Source organism: Pocillopora damicornis, chromosome 9 (genome assembly GCF_964200805.1).
Source record: "Pocillopora damicornis chromosome 9, jaPocDami1.2, whole genome shotgun sequence".
In the NCBI taxonomy this organism is placed as follows: Eukaryota; Metazoa; Cnidaria; class Anthozoa; order Scleractinia; family Pocilloporidae; genus Pocillopora; species Pocillopora damicornis.
In genome coordinates this window covers 11,095,402-11,111,856 of record NC_142678.1, presented here as the reverse complement: position 1 = coordinate 11,111,856, position 16,455 = coordinate 11,095,402, and the positions used below count along the sequence as shown (strand labels likewise).

The window sequence follows — 16,455 nt, the reverse complement described above, 5'->3', positions numbered from 1 at the left end:
GCTCCCGTAGTCGCGAATATTTTAAGAGAGATTGCTAAAGTTGCACAGACTGCAAAAGTTACAAGTCGTCAATGATATCTGTTTTCTATCTGTTTTCTATAGGTTTACAAGAAACTTGGCCGCTGAGTTTGTAGAAATCCGATTATAACTTTCTAGCTTTATACTAATTACTTACTACTATTTGAACTTAAATGCGAAATAAAAGTCAGTTTGGTTCACCTGAGCATCCAACCATTAAGGTGCGTGGTTTTACATTTGCGGTATTTAAGGGAAAAATAATTTACTTCCGTCTGAGCATGGCGAACTAGAACTATAAACGTTTCTAAGTAGAAGTATTCAGATTTCCTGAGTCTTAATTCTTTTATGCTAACCATCTTGTGGGAGACTTCAATCGTCATATGATCACCCGTTCTATTGCCTGAAAACACCAACTATACTACGACATTAATCTTGACGACAACGTCAAAAGTCCCAATCATAAGCAACAAACAGATACAGAAAAAAAGTAGGTTCGCCCTTTGCGTCCAAAGAACTTATGGCCTGAGAATTCCTCTCAAGGAAAACAAGTTAATGTAGAAGGCTGCAATAGTTTCAATAAAAGATGACAAAAACTCTTCCCATTTGTGCCGCGTTTTTTATTTAGTTCAGATTAACCTTTTAATGAATTAAAACCCTTAACCCAACAAGATTTTTAATTTACTCAGGTAGAACTTCTAATTCCATCCAATCCATTTTGTGCATTGCTGCATTTCTGCATTGAGTCTATCTTTACAGCCTAAGGAAAAGATTAGAAAAGATGATTTAAAATAAAAACTCGATTTATCATGTTAACAATAGAAGTTTTATGTTCATGGCTGTGTGATAAATAATCGTAATACTGTAATAATTAGATTTACCGCTCTCGCTATAATAAGCGCACCCTCTCGCACCCTCTCTAATAAGCTCTCTCATCTATTAAATGTATCTCTCATTTTAAAATTTTGTGACAATTTCTTGGCTGCCGCTGGTCGTTCTATCCAGGAAGGTTCATGAAGGATCCAGGGGGAACCAGTCTGTTTTTATGCTTTTTAAAATAAATGTCAAAGCTTTGTTTTGAACAATATGCTGTTCCTCAAAAGATGAAATAACGTCCTGTCCCTAATAAGCCCCCTGTGTCCGATGGGCGCCCTCCCTTGTGGTATCAAAAGTAAATAAGCGTCCAGGAGCTAAATCGAATCATTACGGTAATAAAAATATCGTTTATGTTAATATTGAGCTACTGTGCCGTGTCATTTAAATGTCGCTACTTAAATTTGATCTTACTTGTGACTTGCCTTATATTCTTGATCATTGTTTTTTCTGTAGTGTTTTGTTAATTTTTTTCTTCTAATTTTCTAGAATTTAAATGCGACAGTGCAAACCCTTTCCCCTCCCCTTACAGCTTTTTTCCTATAAGGACTGACCTAGACTGGTGATTAACTAATCCAATTTTTTTCTCTGCTGGTCTGCCTTTTCTGCTTTGCTGTAAATGGTACGGAAGAAGTTCCATTACGTAGTCCTTATCATAAAAAAACTGGACCAGCTACGAGGACATGATTAGCCAATCAGATCTGAGAATTTAAGATTCCGGCCCGCTCAGATGCTTCAGTGAAAATAAATAGTTGTTACTTCTGTTGTTCTGGCTTTTATTCTTTGCTATATTTTTAGCATTGACAATTAAGATTGAAGAGAATGTGAGCAAGAGCCCCTATCCAGGTTACCTGGTGTAGACAAAGTTGGCGAGTTTCATTCCAACACCAAGACCGTTGTCATCTATCTTGCATTTGGATGATACTCCATACTTTTTAAACTCCTGCACTTTTCCATCACTTGTTGAGAAACACCTGTTCCTGTTCTGTACAACAAATAGAGAAGAAGATAAAAAAAATGGTTGGGAATCAAGATTACAGTCTACCTTGTGAGTTACCTTAGGAAAATCGCTTTTGCAACGTTTTTAAAGCGATCAATACAAACCAAGCCTAAAGGGGTGTATTGCAAATTTTGGTTATGTTTATACAACCGAGTGTTTCGTTCGACTGAGTCGGATATCTCACAAATTTGCTCATGGAAAATAATTTAATAGTCTTATGAATGTTAGGCGAAGTTAAAAAAATATTTTTCACTCACTCGAATACCAAAAATCTTGAAACCTTTCTTTTCCGCTGCAATTTTGCACTTATCAAATATGTCCTGAATGCTTAGTTTCTTTCCAGGGATGGTAGCGATTTTACGTCCGAGAACCATTTTCGCTTTCCTCTTGTGCTCTTTGAAACATCCTTCAGATTTCCACGCGACTGCAACAAAAGAATTGGAAGAAGTCATTGGGCCAAAATGTTGAGTTCGAATTTGGTGAAAAAAAACCCAAACATATGAATTAAAACATCTGTCAAGTGATAAGTCTGACTTTTGTAGTCTATATGTTTGACTAAACATTGTTCAAAATTTCCACCTAAGGTCTCACTAGGAACATAAAGGACTGAAAAAAAAATCTTGGTGAACCCTCAATTCTTGGGGAAAAACTTGAGTTCGAGTCTGGTGGAAAAAAAAATAAGTAAACAAATGAATGAAAGCATCTGTGCAGTGAGAAGTCTGACTTTTTTTGGTCCATGTTTGACTATAAATTGTTCAAAATTTCAACCTTATGTCTCGGCAGAAACACAAAGGACTGAAAAAAAACTAATCTTGGTGAATCCTTGATTCTTGTGAAAATACTCCGAATCTTACTTTGAAGGCAAACTGGATGAAACGATGCATGGTCAGAAGAGGATTTGATCTGTGGCGAAAATGTATCTGAGGTTTGTCAGCCGAGGGATTGCAAAATGTATTTAATGTTAAAGTAGGTGAAGTACTTGTCGGCATCCCGTTTGCTTTGGTGAAAGCTACTTTTTGAGGGTTATTTAGTGTCGTGTGGGTAGCAATGTTTTATGTATTAATCGTTAATGTACACTCTGTGCTTTATTTTTACGCTCAGACTTGATGAGACAGCGACTTACACTTGGAGACAAAACACGGAGAATCTTTAGGCTCCTATTCGAAACCCTTTATTTGTTCCATGAGATGGATAACTCAGACGTCGTTAATTGTAATGACTATAAAAGTTAATTGGCTTCGCCTAGAAAGCGTATAGATTTGAAGTATTAAGACATTTAAAATGAGAACGTAGTCTCACCAATTAGTTGGAAGGATGAAAAAGTTGGAAGTAATGGTAACTTCCGATGGCTCTACACCATTTACTGTTGAAATCCGACGCGCATATCAACGTTGCTTTCGCTCATGGAGTGTCTCTTAGTGCACATGGCAGTACAAATTACCCACAAAAAGATTTTAGGGGTAAAAAGGGGACTAAGCTCCTGGCCGTAAGTGATTTCCCAAGACCAAAAAGATAGTTAATTCAAAGACGCATCAAACCTTCATCACAGTTTTTCCCATCCCATCCTGCAGGACATGGCTGACAACTGTAACCATCTTGAGTAATCTTACAACTGGCTCCATTCTTACAAGGAGATGACTCACATTCATCAACTGTTGCAAAAGAATGTCAACAATAATCCATGATCACAAAATAACCCATCAAATCATAGCATCACAATGAGCTGTGAAAGACTAAATAAAAGAAACTCCTCAAATAGGATTCGGAAGAGTAGCAAAACGCAAAAGAGTTTTTGCTTAGGGTCATTTTCCGTTGACAGGAAGATAGACAACAACTATTATTTACTCGAATTGGTGGAAGAAAACCGAGCCTGCATTGGAAGGGGAACCTTTTGCGCTTTGCCATAAATCATTGAAGACATTACATTATCAAGTAAAGCATGAGCAAAAAATGTGAAATGAAAGTTGCACTTAAGCCTCTCTGGTACCAAAGATGAAATTCATATCCCTAACCGGAAAAGTGTATCCCATACGATCATGCCCGTGATACCAACTGCGTTCGTCGAGGATGCAGCTGGGGCTACACTAGTAGGATGGCTTATTGGTAAGACAGAATATGACTTTTGTCTCTCGTTAAGACATGATTTGTTCGAATGTTCATTTTTTAAAATATATATTGTGTGTTTTGTCCAAATGTTTATTCAGGGTTTCTCAGTATCACCTCATGAAATGTTCTCTAAAAAACTTTTTGAAAGACTTCCCTAAAATTTCCTACCTCTAAACAGTAGCATCTACATTTTTTAGTTCCAATAACAAACAGTACATTTTATGAAAAAAATGGCTATTCTAGCAGATGATCCCACAATAAGTTTTGTTTTGTATTCAAATTGGGGATGCTTATTTCTTACCGCAGTTAGCCCATTGTCCTTTGTAAACTTTGTCAAATGAACACCACAATCTGTGATGAGCTACCTTGGTACAAGATTGGTAAGTTTTTCCTCCATACTCAAAAGGAAAAACACAGCAACGGCCTTGAGGATCTTCCGTCTTTTTCCCAGGTGGGCAAGGGAGTCCTGTGGAAGAATCAGAATAAATGCGTCACGTTCTTTACAAAATTAATCTACACATGCAAAAAAGCATTAGCTTAACATAAATGATGTACTGTCAAAACGTTACTCACGCTTTTCGCAAGTGTCTCCTTCAAAGTCATCAGTGCATTGGCATGAGAATGAATCAAGACCCGTCACTGTGCATGTTCCGCCGTTTTTACATGGATGTGATTTACAGGGGCTCACTGAGGAAATGAAACATTATGATTGGCAGAGTAGTAGTCCATTATGGTTAGCAAATTTATAGCCTCTATCTGCAAAAAAAGTCTAAAACGATCATATTTATCGTGCTTGTACCTTTTTCACAGGTTTGTCCATAATATCCGTCAGCACATTTACAGCTGTAAGAGTCGCCTCCAGTTACTGTGCAGACTCCTCCATTTTGGCAAGGGTTGTTTGTGCACGGGTTTACTAGGGTCATAACAAAACTTTTCATTAGGCGACCTCTGCTATTTATTTGTTGAGGTAAGTGGATTTGTTTTCCACACAGAAAATTACCTTAAACATGAAAGGCTTCATCTCAGGAAATGAAATCTGCAAAGGTATTTAAGTGCCATTGACACATCGAAGGTAATGATTTGTGTCTAGGGAAAATTTTGTGGTTCGCTGAGGGAAACCAAACACACTTCGTTGACTATCAACTAAAACTTCGAATAGAATATTTTATTTTGAAAAATTGGCACATGAACAAATCACAACCTAACGCTCTCAAAACAATATTTAGCATTTTCACGTCCCTCTACAGGTCTTGGGGAAGAGGGTCACCAATATCCACTCCATTAATGTTTTTGAGGCAACACAAGCAGAGAAGTTGTTAAATAGCAGAGAGAATTGATAGCTAGCTCTGAACCAGTGTTCGTTTAACTCTCCATGTCAGCATAATCAGAAACTTCGCCTGTTTTTATCATCAGTGGATGTGGAGATTTTAAGGAAAAACAACTCTTCTGTAATGGCGAAAGGAGATTGTCGATATTGTGAAGGGTTAGCGTTGAATGCTCTTTGGTATCTTACAGGCGGTCAATAAAAGTGAGAATGGTTTCAAAAAAACTTCTTCACTGAATTTAAAATTGCCAAATTTGTAATATTTATTTCTTACCGCAGTTAGCCCATTGTCCTTTGTAAACTTCGTCAAATGAACACCACAATCTGTGATGAGCTACCTTGGTACAAGATTGGTAAGTTTTTCCTCCATACTCAAAAGGAAAAACACAGCAACGGCCTTGAGGATCGTCCGTCTTTTTCCCAGGTGGGCAAGGGAGCCCTGTGGAAGAATCAGAATAAAATGTCTTACGTTCGTCACAAAATAAATATACTCATGGGCAAAAGCATAAGTTTAACATTACTGATGTACTGTCAAAACGTTACTCACGCTTTTCGCAGGTGTCTCCTTCAAAGTCATCGGTACATTTGCAGGAGAATGAATCAAGACTCGTCATTGTGCATGTTCCACCATTTTTACATGGATGTGATTTACAGGGGCTCACTGAGGAAATGAAACATTATGATTGGCAGAGTAGTAGTCCATTATGGTTGGCAAATTAGTAGCCGAAAATTGTGCGGCTAAATTTGTAAAACTTGGCAGGGAAAAATTGGTTTGGAAGTCAGCGATGATACAGTTGACAGAGCTAACCGGGTAGGTAAGAAAGAGGAAGGAGCTAATAGAGCAATCTTTGTTTGCTTGAAAAGGCACAAGGATAAACTCACAATAATGAAGAACGGGAAAAATCTTAAGGATTCTGGCTTTTACATCAATGAAGACATAACCAAAAGTAACCAGAAACTATTTTATACTGCTCGAGTTAAGTGTGTTAATGCTGATGCCTCCTGGACCTCGGACGGGAAGATTCTTTAAAACCGAAGTCAGATGGTCGAAGATTTCATGTAGTTAATTAATTAGGCTTAACGTAAGTAACGACGAACCACAGGATTCACTTCAGGATTCAAAGAATGTTACCAGATTTATCATATTGCCTTAGTGCTAGTTTGTACCTTTCGTAAGTTTATGCTGCCCTCTAACTATGTGGTATTTAGTCTAATATATATTTTCAATTTGTCCCTGTTTATTGAAATCTTCGCTCTAATGTTTGTTTTTACTTTTATTGTGGCATGCAGGTAGAGGTAAGGTTCCATTTTCTGTTGATATACGATAATGGAGGTTAGTTTGGAGGCATATAGAGCGGCTATTGGGCTATTCAACTGTTTTCGGATGCGGTGTTTAAAGTTTGTTTATTCTTTGAACCACGCGGGCGCTACCTTGACTTTTTTATGGATTGCATTCTGTATCGTTCTTAGAATAGTTTTGTCTAATGATGTTGAACTAAATCCGGAATCTTTTTTCAAGTTCGATCACTTAAATGCCAGAAGTTTGAACGTGGGTGACAAGTTTGAAGAGATTTCTTTGCTGGTGAGAGATGATGAGTTTGATGTTTTTGCAGTCACGGAAACCTGGCTCAACAATCGCGTGTGCAGTGATTGTTTACAAATTGCAGGGTACAACCCTATTATCCGACTTGACAGGCACAACAGAATGGGTGGTGGAGTTGCATTCTTCACGGTTAGTACCCTCGTGGCTAAGCGTAGGTTAAATTTGGAATTTGCCGCCATAGAATTCCTTTGGATTGAATTCCGCATCACACCTTGATGTTCCCTGTGGTGTTGTTACAGGCCGCCCGACGATGACGATAGTGTTTTCCTTGCTAATTTCTTCGAATATTTTCAGCTGTTTCTTGATAAAATTCGTCAACCACCGAAACAATATAGGGTTGTTGTATTGGGAGATTTCAATGCTCATTACGACTCTACAAATCCATCAGGGAATAATGATGTAGGTAAAAAAATTATACAGTTTCTTAGAAAATAACAACTTGGCACAGCTGATAGCGGAGCCAACTCGTGTCACTTGTCACAGTTTGACGATATTGGATTTAGTTACCACAACTTTTCCAGGGCGTTTTAGTACTTCTGGGACTTTAAATCCCCCTTCCAGTTGTGACCATTCTGTTATCTTCTCAAATATGAATATCTTCGCTTACAGAAGTCGATCTTACAAAAGGCGGGTGTGGAATTTTAATAACGTTGACACTACAAATATGAATGGGGAATCAGACTGGATCTCTTTGTATGGCTACTTTCGTTTGATTATTGAGAAGTACATTCCACTGAAAACGGTAACACTACTTGCTAGGAATTAAACATGGATGTATAGTAAAGTGCGCCTGTCAATTAAGAGGCGGGACCGCCTGCTCCGATTCACAATAAACGCCCATTTCTAGCCGAACGTGGGAACTGGGGCTCAACGTAATCTTAGTATCTCACTTGTACGATTTGCCAAAAAAGCCTTTTATGAAAGAGTCAACAAGGATCTGAGCAACCCTGACATTAACAGTAAAAAATGGTGGTCAGTCGTTAGGAGAGTATGTGGTCGGGGAAATTCCTCATCTATTCCAACCATTGTCGAAAACATACGGCCCATATTTGATCCCAAGGAAAAAGCGTGTATCTTAAACGACTTCTTTGTGTTTCAGACTGAGCTTGCAGGCGCCAACACCATTTCTCCTGTTATCTCGCCCTATCAGACTCAACAGTTTTTATCTAGCTTCATCGCTACAGAAGAGCAAGTACTTCAACGAATTAGGGGCGTTGATACCTCTAAAGTATATGGTTATGATGGAGTTGGCAACAGGATTATTAAGATGTGCAGTGATGGTTTTATGTCTATTTCACTCGTTTTATCAATATGTCTTTTTCACTTCCCTGGGGTCAGTTCCCCAGTGAGCGGAAGCTTGCAAATGTTATTCCTATATAAGTGAATTCAGTAAATGGTTTGAACCCGGGGGTAACATGTAATAGTGTAGTTTGATCGTCCGGGTGAGTGTAGTCCTGAGAAGGACTGTTGTCGGTAGTGGTGACTGACGTTTCGACAACCTGAGCGGAAGTCATCATCAGAGTCAAGTGAAAGGTTGTTGTCAGTCAAATGTACTTAGTCCGGTTTGTGTACACTGATTGGTCAGTTTTGCCGTGATGTTATTGGCTGTAAGACTCAAGTGGCGTAGGTCAGTCGTGATTGGTCGGTTTGGATCCGTTAGTGAAGTTAGGTCGTTCTGTTCGGTTCTTTTGTAATGTTAATGTCGTGGATGAGTCGTTTGTATGGTGCCGGTAGTGTTTGACACCTGTTGAGGGGAGTCTGTTCCAAGTTAGTAAACCAGTTTTTCAGGGTCAGTCGTTGAAAGTAGTTGGTGCTGTAGTTTAGGCATTGCGCAGAGTCCCAGTCAATAGTGTGGTTCGTAAGTCGGTGATTTTCAGCAATGAGATTGTTGACATCGCCTTTCTTCGGCGCTCGTTTGTGTGCGGTCAGTCTAGTTGCGAGGTTTCTGCCAGTCTCGCCGACGTAGGAGGCGTGGCAGTCGGAGCAATTGATCTTATATACTGCTCCTTGTCTGTTCCTCGGTTCGTCTCTGTCTTTGATGTTAGTCAGTAACTGACGTAGTGTGGTAATAGGTTTGTGAGCGACGCGGATATTGAATGGTTGTAGGATGCGTGAGATGTTCTCAGATATGCCCTTTATGTATGGTATAGTGGCTGTGGTCGTAGGGGTTGCGTTGTCGTTAGTTTCGGTAGTAGTAGTAGTAGTAGTAGTAGGTCTGTGAGTGTTACGTTGGATGAAGTCTTCGTTGTAGTTGTTCTTTGAAAAAACACGGTGAAGGTACTTGTTCTCGTCGGATAAGCTGTCTGTCGTATTACATACTAATTGCGCTAGTCGGGTAAGAGACCTGATAGTAGTGGCTTTGTGTGATGTCGGGTTGTAGGATGACTCGTCCAGTAATCTGTCGGTATGTGTCAAAGTGAATTGCCGTCCTGTTTCTCTGCTGGCAAGTTTTTCTAAAATCTGTGAAAAGATTGTTTTCTTTTACTTGTACAATTTTTTCATGGAGATTTGTGTCTCTTCCCACTTTTAAAGCGAAAACTCGGTCAATTCTCTTTCCGCATACTTACAATAGGTTATACGATTGTTCTTTTACAAGGCGTGCATCTGTTGATCACACCCGCCTTAGACTTGGGTTTTCTTGTCTAATAATATACATGAAAAAATTACTCAGTTCTGATTGGTTAAGATAAATGCAGTTTTCAGGTAATTCAGTGCAGAAGAGGGTTACTTCAATGTAAAAAAAGGATTATAACATAGCGTGCGTGCTTGCCCTATATAAGCCCTATTGAGCCGCTATGAACTAAATCTTTTATTCGCCTCGAGCTACTCTTACGCATTTTTCGTGCTCTCCAAACTTCCCGCGTGCATCCTTAACTCGATATACGCGCGCTAAGCATGAACAAATTCTTAAACAAACCATACATTCTAATTGGTCAATAATGAAAGAAACTCACAGATAGCCAATCAAATGCGAGCCTTAGATGTCGCAACAAAATTTGAAAAATTGCGAGCGAAACAATGGCCGGTGTTTTGAGTAGGTTTTCACCACCGCAGCTGAAAAACAGCTCTAACAATGAAAACACTGCTAAAAGCACTTGTTTTTGGTTGTTGGTTTGGAAAAAGTGGTGTTTAAAGAAGGGAATTGCCAAGGAAATCGAAAATTACGTGGTTAAACCTCGGAAACGACGATTCCATTTCACTGAAAGTGATTCGGACACAGACCGAACAATTCCTTGAACTGTTTAGCCGGACTTTAAACTTTTTTGCGCCTTAAAGATGTGAAGATATCATTGTATATTATTGTTTTGATCGTATACGGTTTAAATAAATTATTTTGACACTTGATGCGCGCTTTGCTTCTGCTTAATTAATTATGATAAGCTCTCTCGTATTTTTTTATACGTATTACTAACACGTAATCACATAATTTTTCTAGTGCAATTTTTTCAAAGGCCACAAGTTGCACTCGCCCAACGGGCTCGTGCAATTTTGTTAGTCTTAAAAAATTTTACTCCTGCTTATTTATTTCAAATTGTACTCGAAATCATGTGATTACCTATACTAAGAGAATATCTCTTCAAAATTAATAGTTGTGTGTCGCTTATTTGCGAGTGCAGTTTTGACTCTGAATCGGTGAAACACTTTTTATTGTGTTTCCCGAGGTATGCCGCTCAACGTGAGGTCCTCCTTACCTCTACTGCTAATATTCTAGGTGAAACATGGTCATCCGGCGGTGATGCTAGGAAACTAAATTTTTTATTGTACGGTGATGAGTCTGTAAATTACGACGTCAGCTGTGCCTTTTTTCGCGAAGTACAAAGTTTTATAATTAACACTAATCGCTTCTCTGAGGCCATTGTTTGATTGTTTAATTAATATATTCCTAGCTTAGTAAGTTTAACTCGTTGTATTGCAACTTGTGCGTGTTGGTTATGAGTTTGTTCCTGTGTGAGCCTGAATAAATTGATTTTATATTTGTAACACTGTAATCCCCCTCGTTATGCCTTGGCGCTTTTGGGGAAAACAATGATAAATATGTTTAAATAATAATAAAAGAAATTAATAGCCTCTATGTACAAAATACCATATTTATCGTGCTTCTACCTTTATCACAGGTTTGTCCATAATATCCGTCGGCACATTTGCAGCTGTAAGAGTCATCTCCAGTTACTGTGCAGACTCCCCCATTTTGGCAAGGGCTGTTTGTGCACGGGTTTACTAGGGTTCAGAACAAAAACTTTGCTTTAGGCGGCCTCGGTGATCTATTTCTGAAGGGTTAGCGTTGAATGCTATTTTGCATCTTACAGGCGGTCAAAAAAAGTAACAATGGTTTCAAAAAACTTATTTATTGAATTTAAAATTGCCATATTTTTAATATTTATTTCTTACCGCAGTTAGCCCATTGTCCTTTGTAAACTTCGTCAAATGAACACCACAATCTGTGATGCGCTACCTTGGTACAAGATTGGTAAGTTTTTCCTCCATACTCAAAAGGAAAAACACAGCAACGGCCTTGAGGATCGTCCGTCTTTTTGCCAGGTGGACAAGGAAGCCCTGTGCAAGAATCATAAGACTGTGTTACGTTCCGCGAAAGAAAATCTACAAATGCATAAATCGATTATCCTACGATAGTTGAAGCACTGACTTGCGTTTTCTGCAGCTGTCTCCTTCAAACTCATCAGCGCATATGCATTAGAATGAATCAGAACCAAGCCAGTGTATTTCATACTCTCTGAGCATATAATCTTGAGCTTGAAACATGCATTTAGTACCTACCAAAAACAATATACACACTCAAAACGAGTATTGTGAAGATATATGTCGGCGATGACTGCATATTTTCTTGTTGTAGACGCTGAAAGGGAATAAAATTGCGTCAGCTTTTTTTTTTTATTTTCACATAAACAGCTGAACTCCCAGTTGATAATTACATCGTTATTTTGTTAGTAAAGTGAAACTATTTGCAAATTTTGTGGTCTGATGGAACAATCCTGCTACAATGTATCAGCAGATAATGTTTGCCTTTAGACAGCAAATTACCGGAATAGCAGCGTATCCCGTTTAAATCACGAATAAATATCAGCAGAGCTCAAGCGCACAGAACAGGAGCCGCATGGGAAAGAAAACATGGTGTCATATGAACTCAGTTAAAGACTGATTTGGTTGATGGGAAGCATTCAAGTGTGGAGTTGTTTATTTGTGAGAGTTTCGCTTAAGCATGAGGGTTATAGAGTTTTGACAACAAACGTTTAATCTTCCAAGATCAGTTAGCCAGCATGCCCACTTATGCCTACCAATAGCGAATATTTAAGCATTTTTAAAAGCATTTAAGAGAGTTCAATTAGAAGTCAGTAAGAAATGGAAGAGTGAGAAGCGGTGAGTGAGAAAGAGCGAGGAAGGGAACGGAGTTAGGGAGACGACCAGAGTTAACCAGATTGAAGTGAGTTTGTTGTGGGTATTACTAAGGTCGTTTTATAGAAAAGATATGTAAGAAGACTGAAAAAAGACAGGTCGAGAGTTCTTGGTGCCTTTAGTAAAAGCGTACTTAAAATACTTTTACCATCTATAAGTACAACTTGTACAATACTGTTGTCGTTACTTTTAATGTATCTTCTATTCTCCCGATAGGTTTTTGCAAGGCGTTCAATTGATACTGTTTATCACGGAAGAACATTTTCCATAAGATGCTTTAAAATCGTTTGGTTGATAACCTTTGATAATTCAGTCTCACTCTATCTTAGTTTTTTTAGTTTTAGTGGGACATTGAATGAAACTCACCTACCTTTCTTTGCTTACCGGACTGTTACTAGCGGTATTACTAGAATGAGAGTCAGGTACTGTTTTGCCCAACATGGTGTAAAATATTTGCATTACAAAAATTTAATAATTACAGTTGATTTTGTCATACCACATGGGTCTGTTTGTTCGTGCAAGAATATGTTTATTCAATTTCAGTCTAATCACAAATAAATGTTATAGTTATGGTTATGTTGCTCACGGAATGTTTTCGTTTTACAATTTGGCGAATAAAAATGTACATTTAGGATGCTTATCATTAGTCGGTACTAAGGTCTTTAGAAAATTGATTTAAACAAAACGAATGGGACTTATTAAGGATTTCGTATCAATTATTATAGAATCATTTCATCAGATCATTGGATTTAGCCCAGAAACTGACTAAGCTAGCAGGAAAGTTTAAATAGACAAAACCTTTATATGAAAGTGCCGGTCTAATTTTATAACAATTCAAATAAATTTCAGAAGTTTAGATTGCAATTAATTGATTCTGAGGCAATTATTTATCAATGTGTAGCTTAAAAACGTCAATCAAAAATTGAAACATTTCCTCTTTTTCGAGAAAAACTTAGAAATTCAACTCGAAAAGGGGATTAACTTGGATTCCTTCATCATTTGGTCAGCATAAAACACACCCTATAAGACAGGTAAGGGCCGGTTATTTACACGAGGGCTAAGCAAAACCATGGTTTTACGTGATGAGTGGGCCTTACGCTTTCTCTGTAAAAGGGTTGATTGAAATAAATGTCCTTCCACTGTAGGATTTCAGCTCTCTTGACACTGTTCCCAAAAACAAATGTTCAGATAAAAGGCCCAGGTAAATTAAGGATTGTTGAGGAAGCGGTTTCGTCAAACAACGGCTACAATTTGTTTCGATAACTGGCCATTAATGTCTCCTTTATTTTTCTACACTTGTAATGAACATTCGAAGAAGACTTTGATTACGTAATCGTTTTGTTTTGATTTAAAGTAGGAAAAAAGTTCTGTCTTGTTTCTTTGTCGAGTTTACGCCCCAATTTTCCTAGTGTACTATTGTACAATTGATAAACCAGTTTGCAATTGTACACGTGAATTATACCCTTATAGTGGTACGCGCCTTCAGTATCGAGTCAGTTGGAGCTAGGAGATCGACGGAGATAGATCAGAGATTCTTTTTATACGACATTGTTCCAGTTACGTAACGTTGCAGTTTCCCTAACCCCGTAAGGACAGGATCAGACTTAAGTTCTAGTCTGTTGTATTAAGTTTCCTTTAATGAGGTAATGAGCGATTGAATTAAACTTACCACTGGGTCTTTCCTTAGGGGAATATTTATTGCAATATTGATAAAATAAGAGCCGCATGTAGTTAATGTTTTACCCAACACGGAGTAACATATTTATATTACAAGATGAAAACAATTTTTGTTATTTATACGTTACTAGGAGCCGTGTAAAGATATAGGAGCAAATAGCATAGAGAGGAAATATCTGAAAAAAGGAGATAAAAATGGACGAAGTGTCTTTTTCACTTCAAATAGTTGTGAAGTATTATGGTTTAACGGCCCCATTAGGGGTGGTTTCACCTCCATCTCATATTACAAATAAATAATATGTAAATAAGCAGTTATAGTTTGTCATATAACATAGGATTGTTTGTACATGCCAGAATATATTCCATCAATTTCAGTTTCATTGTGAACAAAGATCTTAGTAAAGATTTTGTCTCATACACATTCAAGAGGCTTTCCATTGCTGGGCATCATGCTCTCTACAGGGTTAATTTTAAAAGAACGAAACAGGAAATATAATGGGAGCTCTAACCAGTTGCTAATGGATTATTTCATCAGAATGATAGATTTAACTGAGCCAGCCGGAAAACACTGGTTGATAAACGAACCTTTTCATCAGGCCGGTCTGATTTTGCCACCATTCATATTCCTTTTTAAAAATTGATATAGCGATGACTTAAGGTAAATTGATGGCAACAAAAGCTGAGCAGAATAATACTGTCTAAACTTGGTTTGAAATAAGAGAGTCCAGTGAATGCTTTTTTGGAGTTATAATATTTTTTTCACTTTCCTTAGAATGAACATTTTTATGTGAATTCAAAAACCTTGCGCTCAATTGATTTACGGCAAAAGTAACCGAAAGCGAGACCAGACGAAAACTTACTAATAAATTTTATCAATTTCATTCGCGTTCCCCATCATTGTCCTGCTTTCGAGTTTCTAATCGGAGGCAAAACTTTACCACACCCTCTACCCCGCCAAGTCCTCTTTTAAACATCAGCATCTATTATTTTGCACAGTATTTAACGCGTTAAACATAAGCTTCTCAATCAGCTAGGTGATACGCACATATGTTATAGAATTATCTTCAAGGTTACATCAGATTCCAAAATTTTGCAGATTGAGTGCTTAAGTTTATGAAGCATCCAAAAATTTGTGATCTGAACTTGGAAGTAAATACCGTCCAGTAAGTAAAGGTAAAGAACGTTTACAGCAAGGATAGTTTATACAGCCAACCGTCTACGTACAAATCTTGTCTAACAGAGCATGTGTAGATCAAAGCTCTTGAAATTGTTTTCTTGAAGAGAGGTGGCCATTAAAACGCCCGAAACTCCTGTGGTTTAGGAGGAACTCTGGGGGACGATCATTTATATTTTTTAATTAAGTGAAAGGAACAATATCTGAAGAGTTAATAGGAGATCAATTGTAAAGCTTCAGTTAAACTTACCGAGTAGTCTATCCTCAGGATGGGGTTTCTTGGAATACTTCTAAAATTCTCGCTGCAATTTCCTTAGAGAAATTATCTAATTGTATTCATCGCGTCTGTTTTATTTTGACAAACAAAGATCAGAATATCTGTATTACGAAAGCAAATTTTATATGAGATACATCTGTTACCATGAAAACAAACATCAAGGAGGTTGAAATACCGAAAAAAAAGGAAATTCTTCAAGCGGAGATTAAAAATAAAAAGAAGGTTATCTTTTTCACTTCCAAGGTTCTATTTTGTAACAGTGTCTTTAAAAGATCATGCGATTTTCCGCAAGAATCCTCACCTATTTTTACGCTTAATGAATGGTTGAATGAATTAGCAGATCTGTTTATCTAGCCACCTAGTTTCATTTTATTTGCACATTTATAAGCCATTTTCTTTCTGGAGAATTTTCAATACAAATTGAATTTAGATGAAATTCCGGACAGCCACTGAGAATTCTTTCTAGAAGGTATAGTAACCAAGAAACCGAGGCTAAAAGGAATGATTTTTAGTCGCCAATAACGGGCATTTTGTCCGGTATGAGCGACCGAGACCATTTTCATTTTTTTCAGTTTAATGTATCCTACTCCGTATCTCGTGTTCTCAGATTACTATTGTAATCTACAGGGCGAAGAATCATAAATTTTATCACGTATGAAACGAAAACAAGACGCAGTGATGAACATGAAGCTCCCGTTAGGGGGTAGCTACCTCCTGAAATTGGTTAAAATCGTTGGCCAAACTCAACTATGTGATTCCTTAAGCAGAGGTTAGATGGTAATAAACTACCTTCATAGAACCTGTTTGAATTTTCGTCATCAATAAAAGCTGTGTAGAGTTATCACCGAGGACTCGACTTTCCAGAACCAACGCATCCAGAACGCAAGATACAATCCATATCATCGAATGTTGAGTGTTGTTGAATACATAAAATAACTTTGAGCATAGATGTATTTGATTCTATGTTGGTTTATGAATTAGAAATAGAAACGGA

At 37.7% G+C, this 16,455-nt stretch overlaps 1 protein-coding gene across 8 annotated transcripts in view; it reads right to left on the bottom strand.

Annotated features, from left to right (window-relative positions):
- Positions 1-614: 614 nt before the first annotated feature.
- The window catches only part of LOC113681658 (uncharacterized), a 32,454-nt gene continuing 16,613 nt past the window's right edge, over positions 615-16,455 (bottom strand). The window contains exons 1-13 of one of the 8 annotated variants that reach the window (XM_089183127.1): positions 15,435-15,564; positions 11,698-11,776; positions 11,311-11,475; positions 11,026-11,139; positions 5,866-5,979; positions 5,593-5,757; positions 4,794-4,907; positions 4,568-4,681; positions 4,296-4,460; positions 3,427-3,540; positions 2,146-2,312; positions 1,740-1,873; positions 615-775 (exon numbers count right to left, since the gene is read on the bottom strand). In XM_089183127.1, the coding sequence (XP_089039253.1) occupies positions 769-775; positions 1,740-1,873; positions 2,146-2,312; positions 3,427-3,540; positions 4,296-4,460; positions 4,568-4,681; positions 4,794-4,907; positions 5,593-5,757; positions 5,866-5,979; positions 11,026-11,139; positions 11,311-11,475; positions 11,698-11,758 (1,434 nt within the window). In that variant the 5' untranslated portion in view covers positions 11,759-11,776; positions 15,435-15,564 and the 3' untranslated portion in view covers positions 615-768. Of the gene's footprint in view, positions 776-1,735; positions 1,874-2,145; positions 2,313-3,426; positions 3,541-4,295; positions 4,461-4,567; positions 4,682-4,793; positions 4,908-5,592; positions 5,758-5,865; positions 5,980-11,025; positions 11,140-11,310; positions 11,476-11,697; positions 11,777-12,703; positions 12,780-15,434; positions 15,565-16,455 lie in introns of those variants that run through there. The other 7 variants (XM_089183128.1, XM_089183125.1, XM_089183132.1 and 4 more) reach the window with 7 other exon arrangements.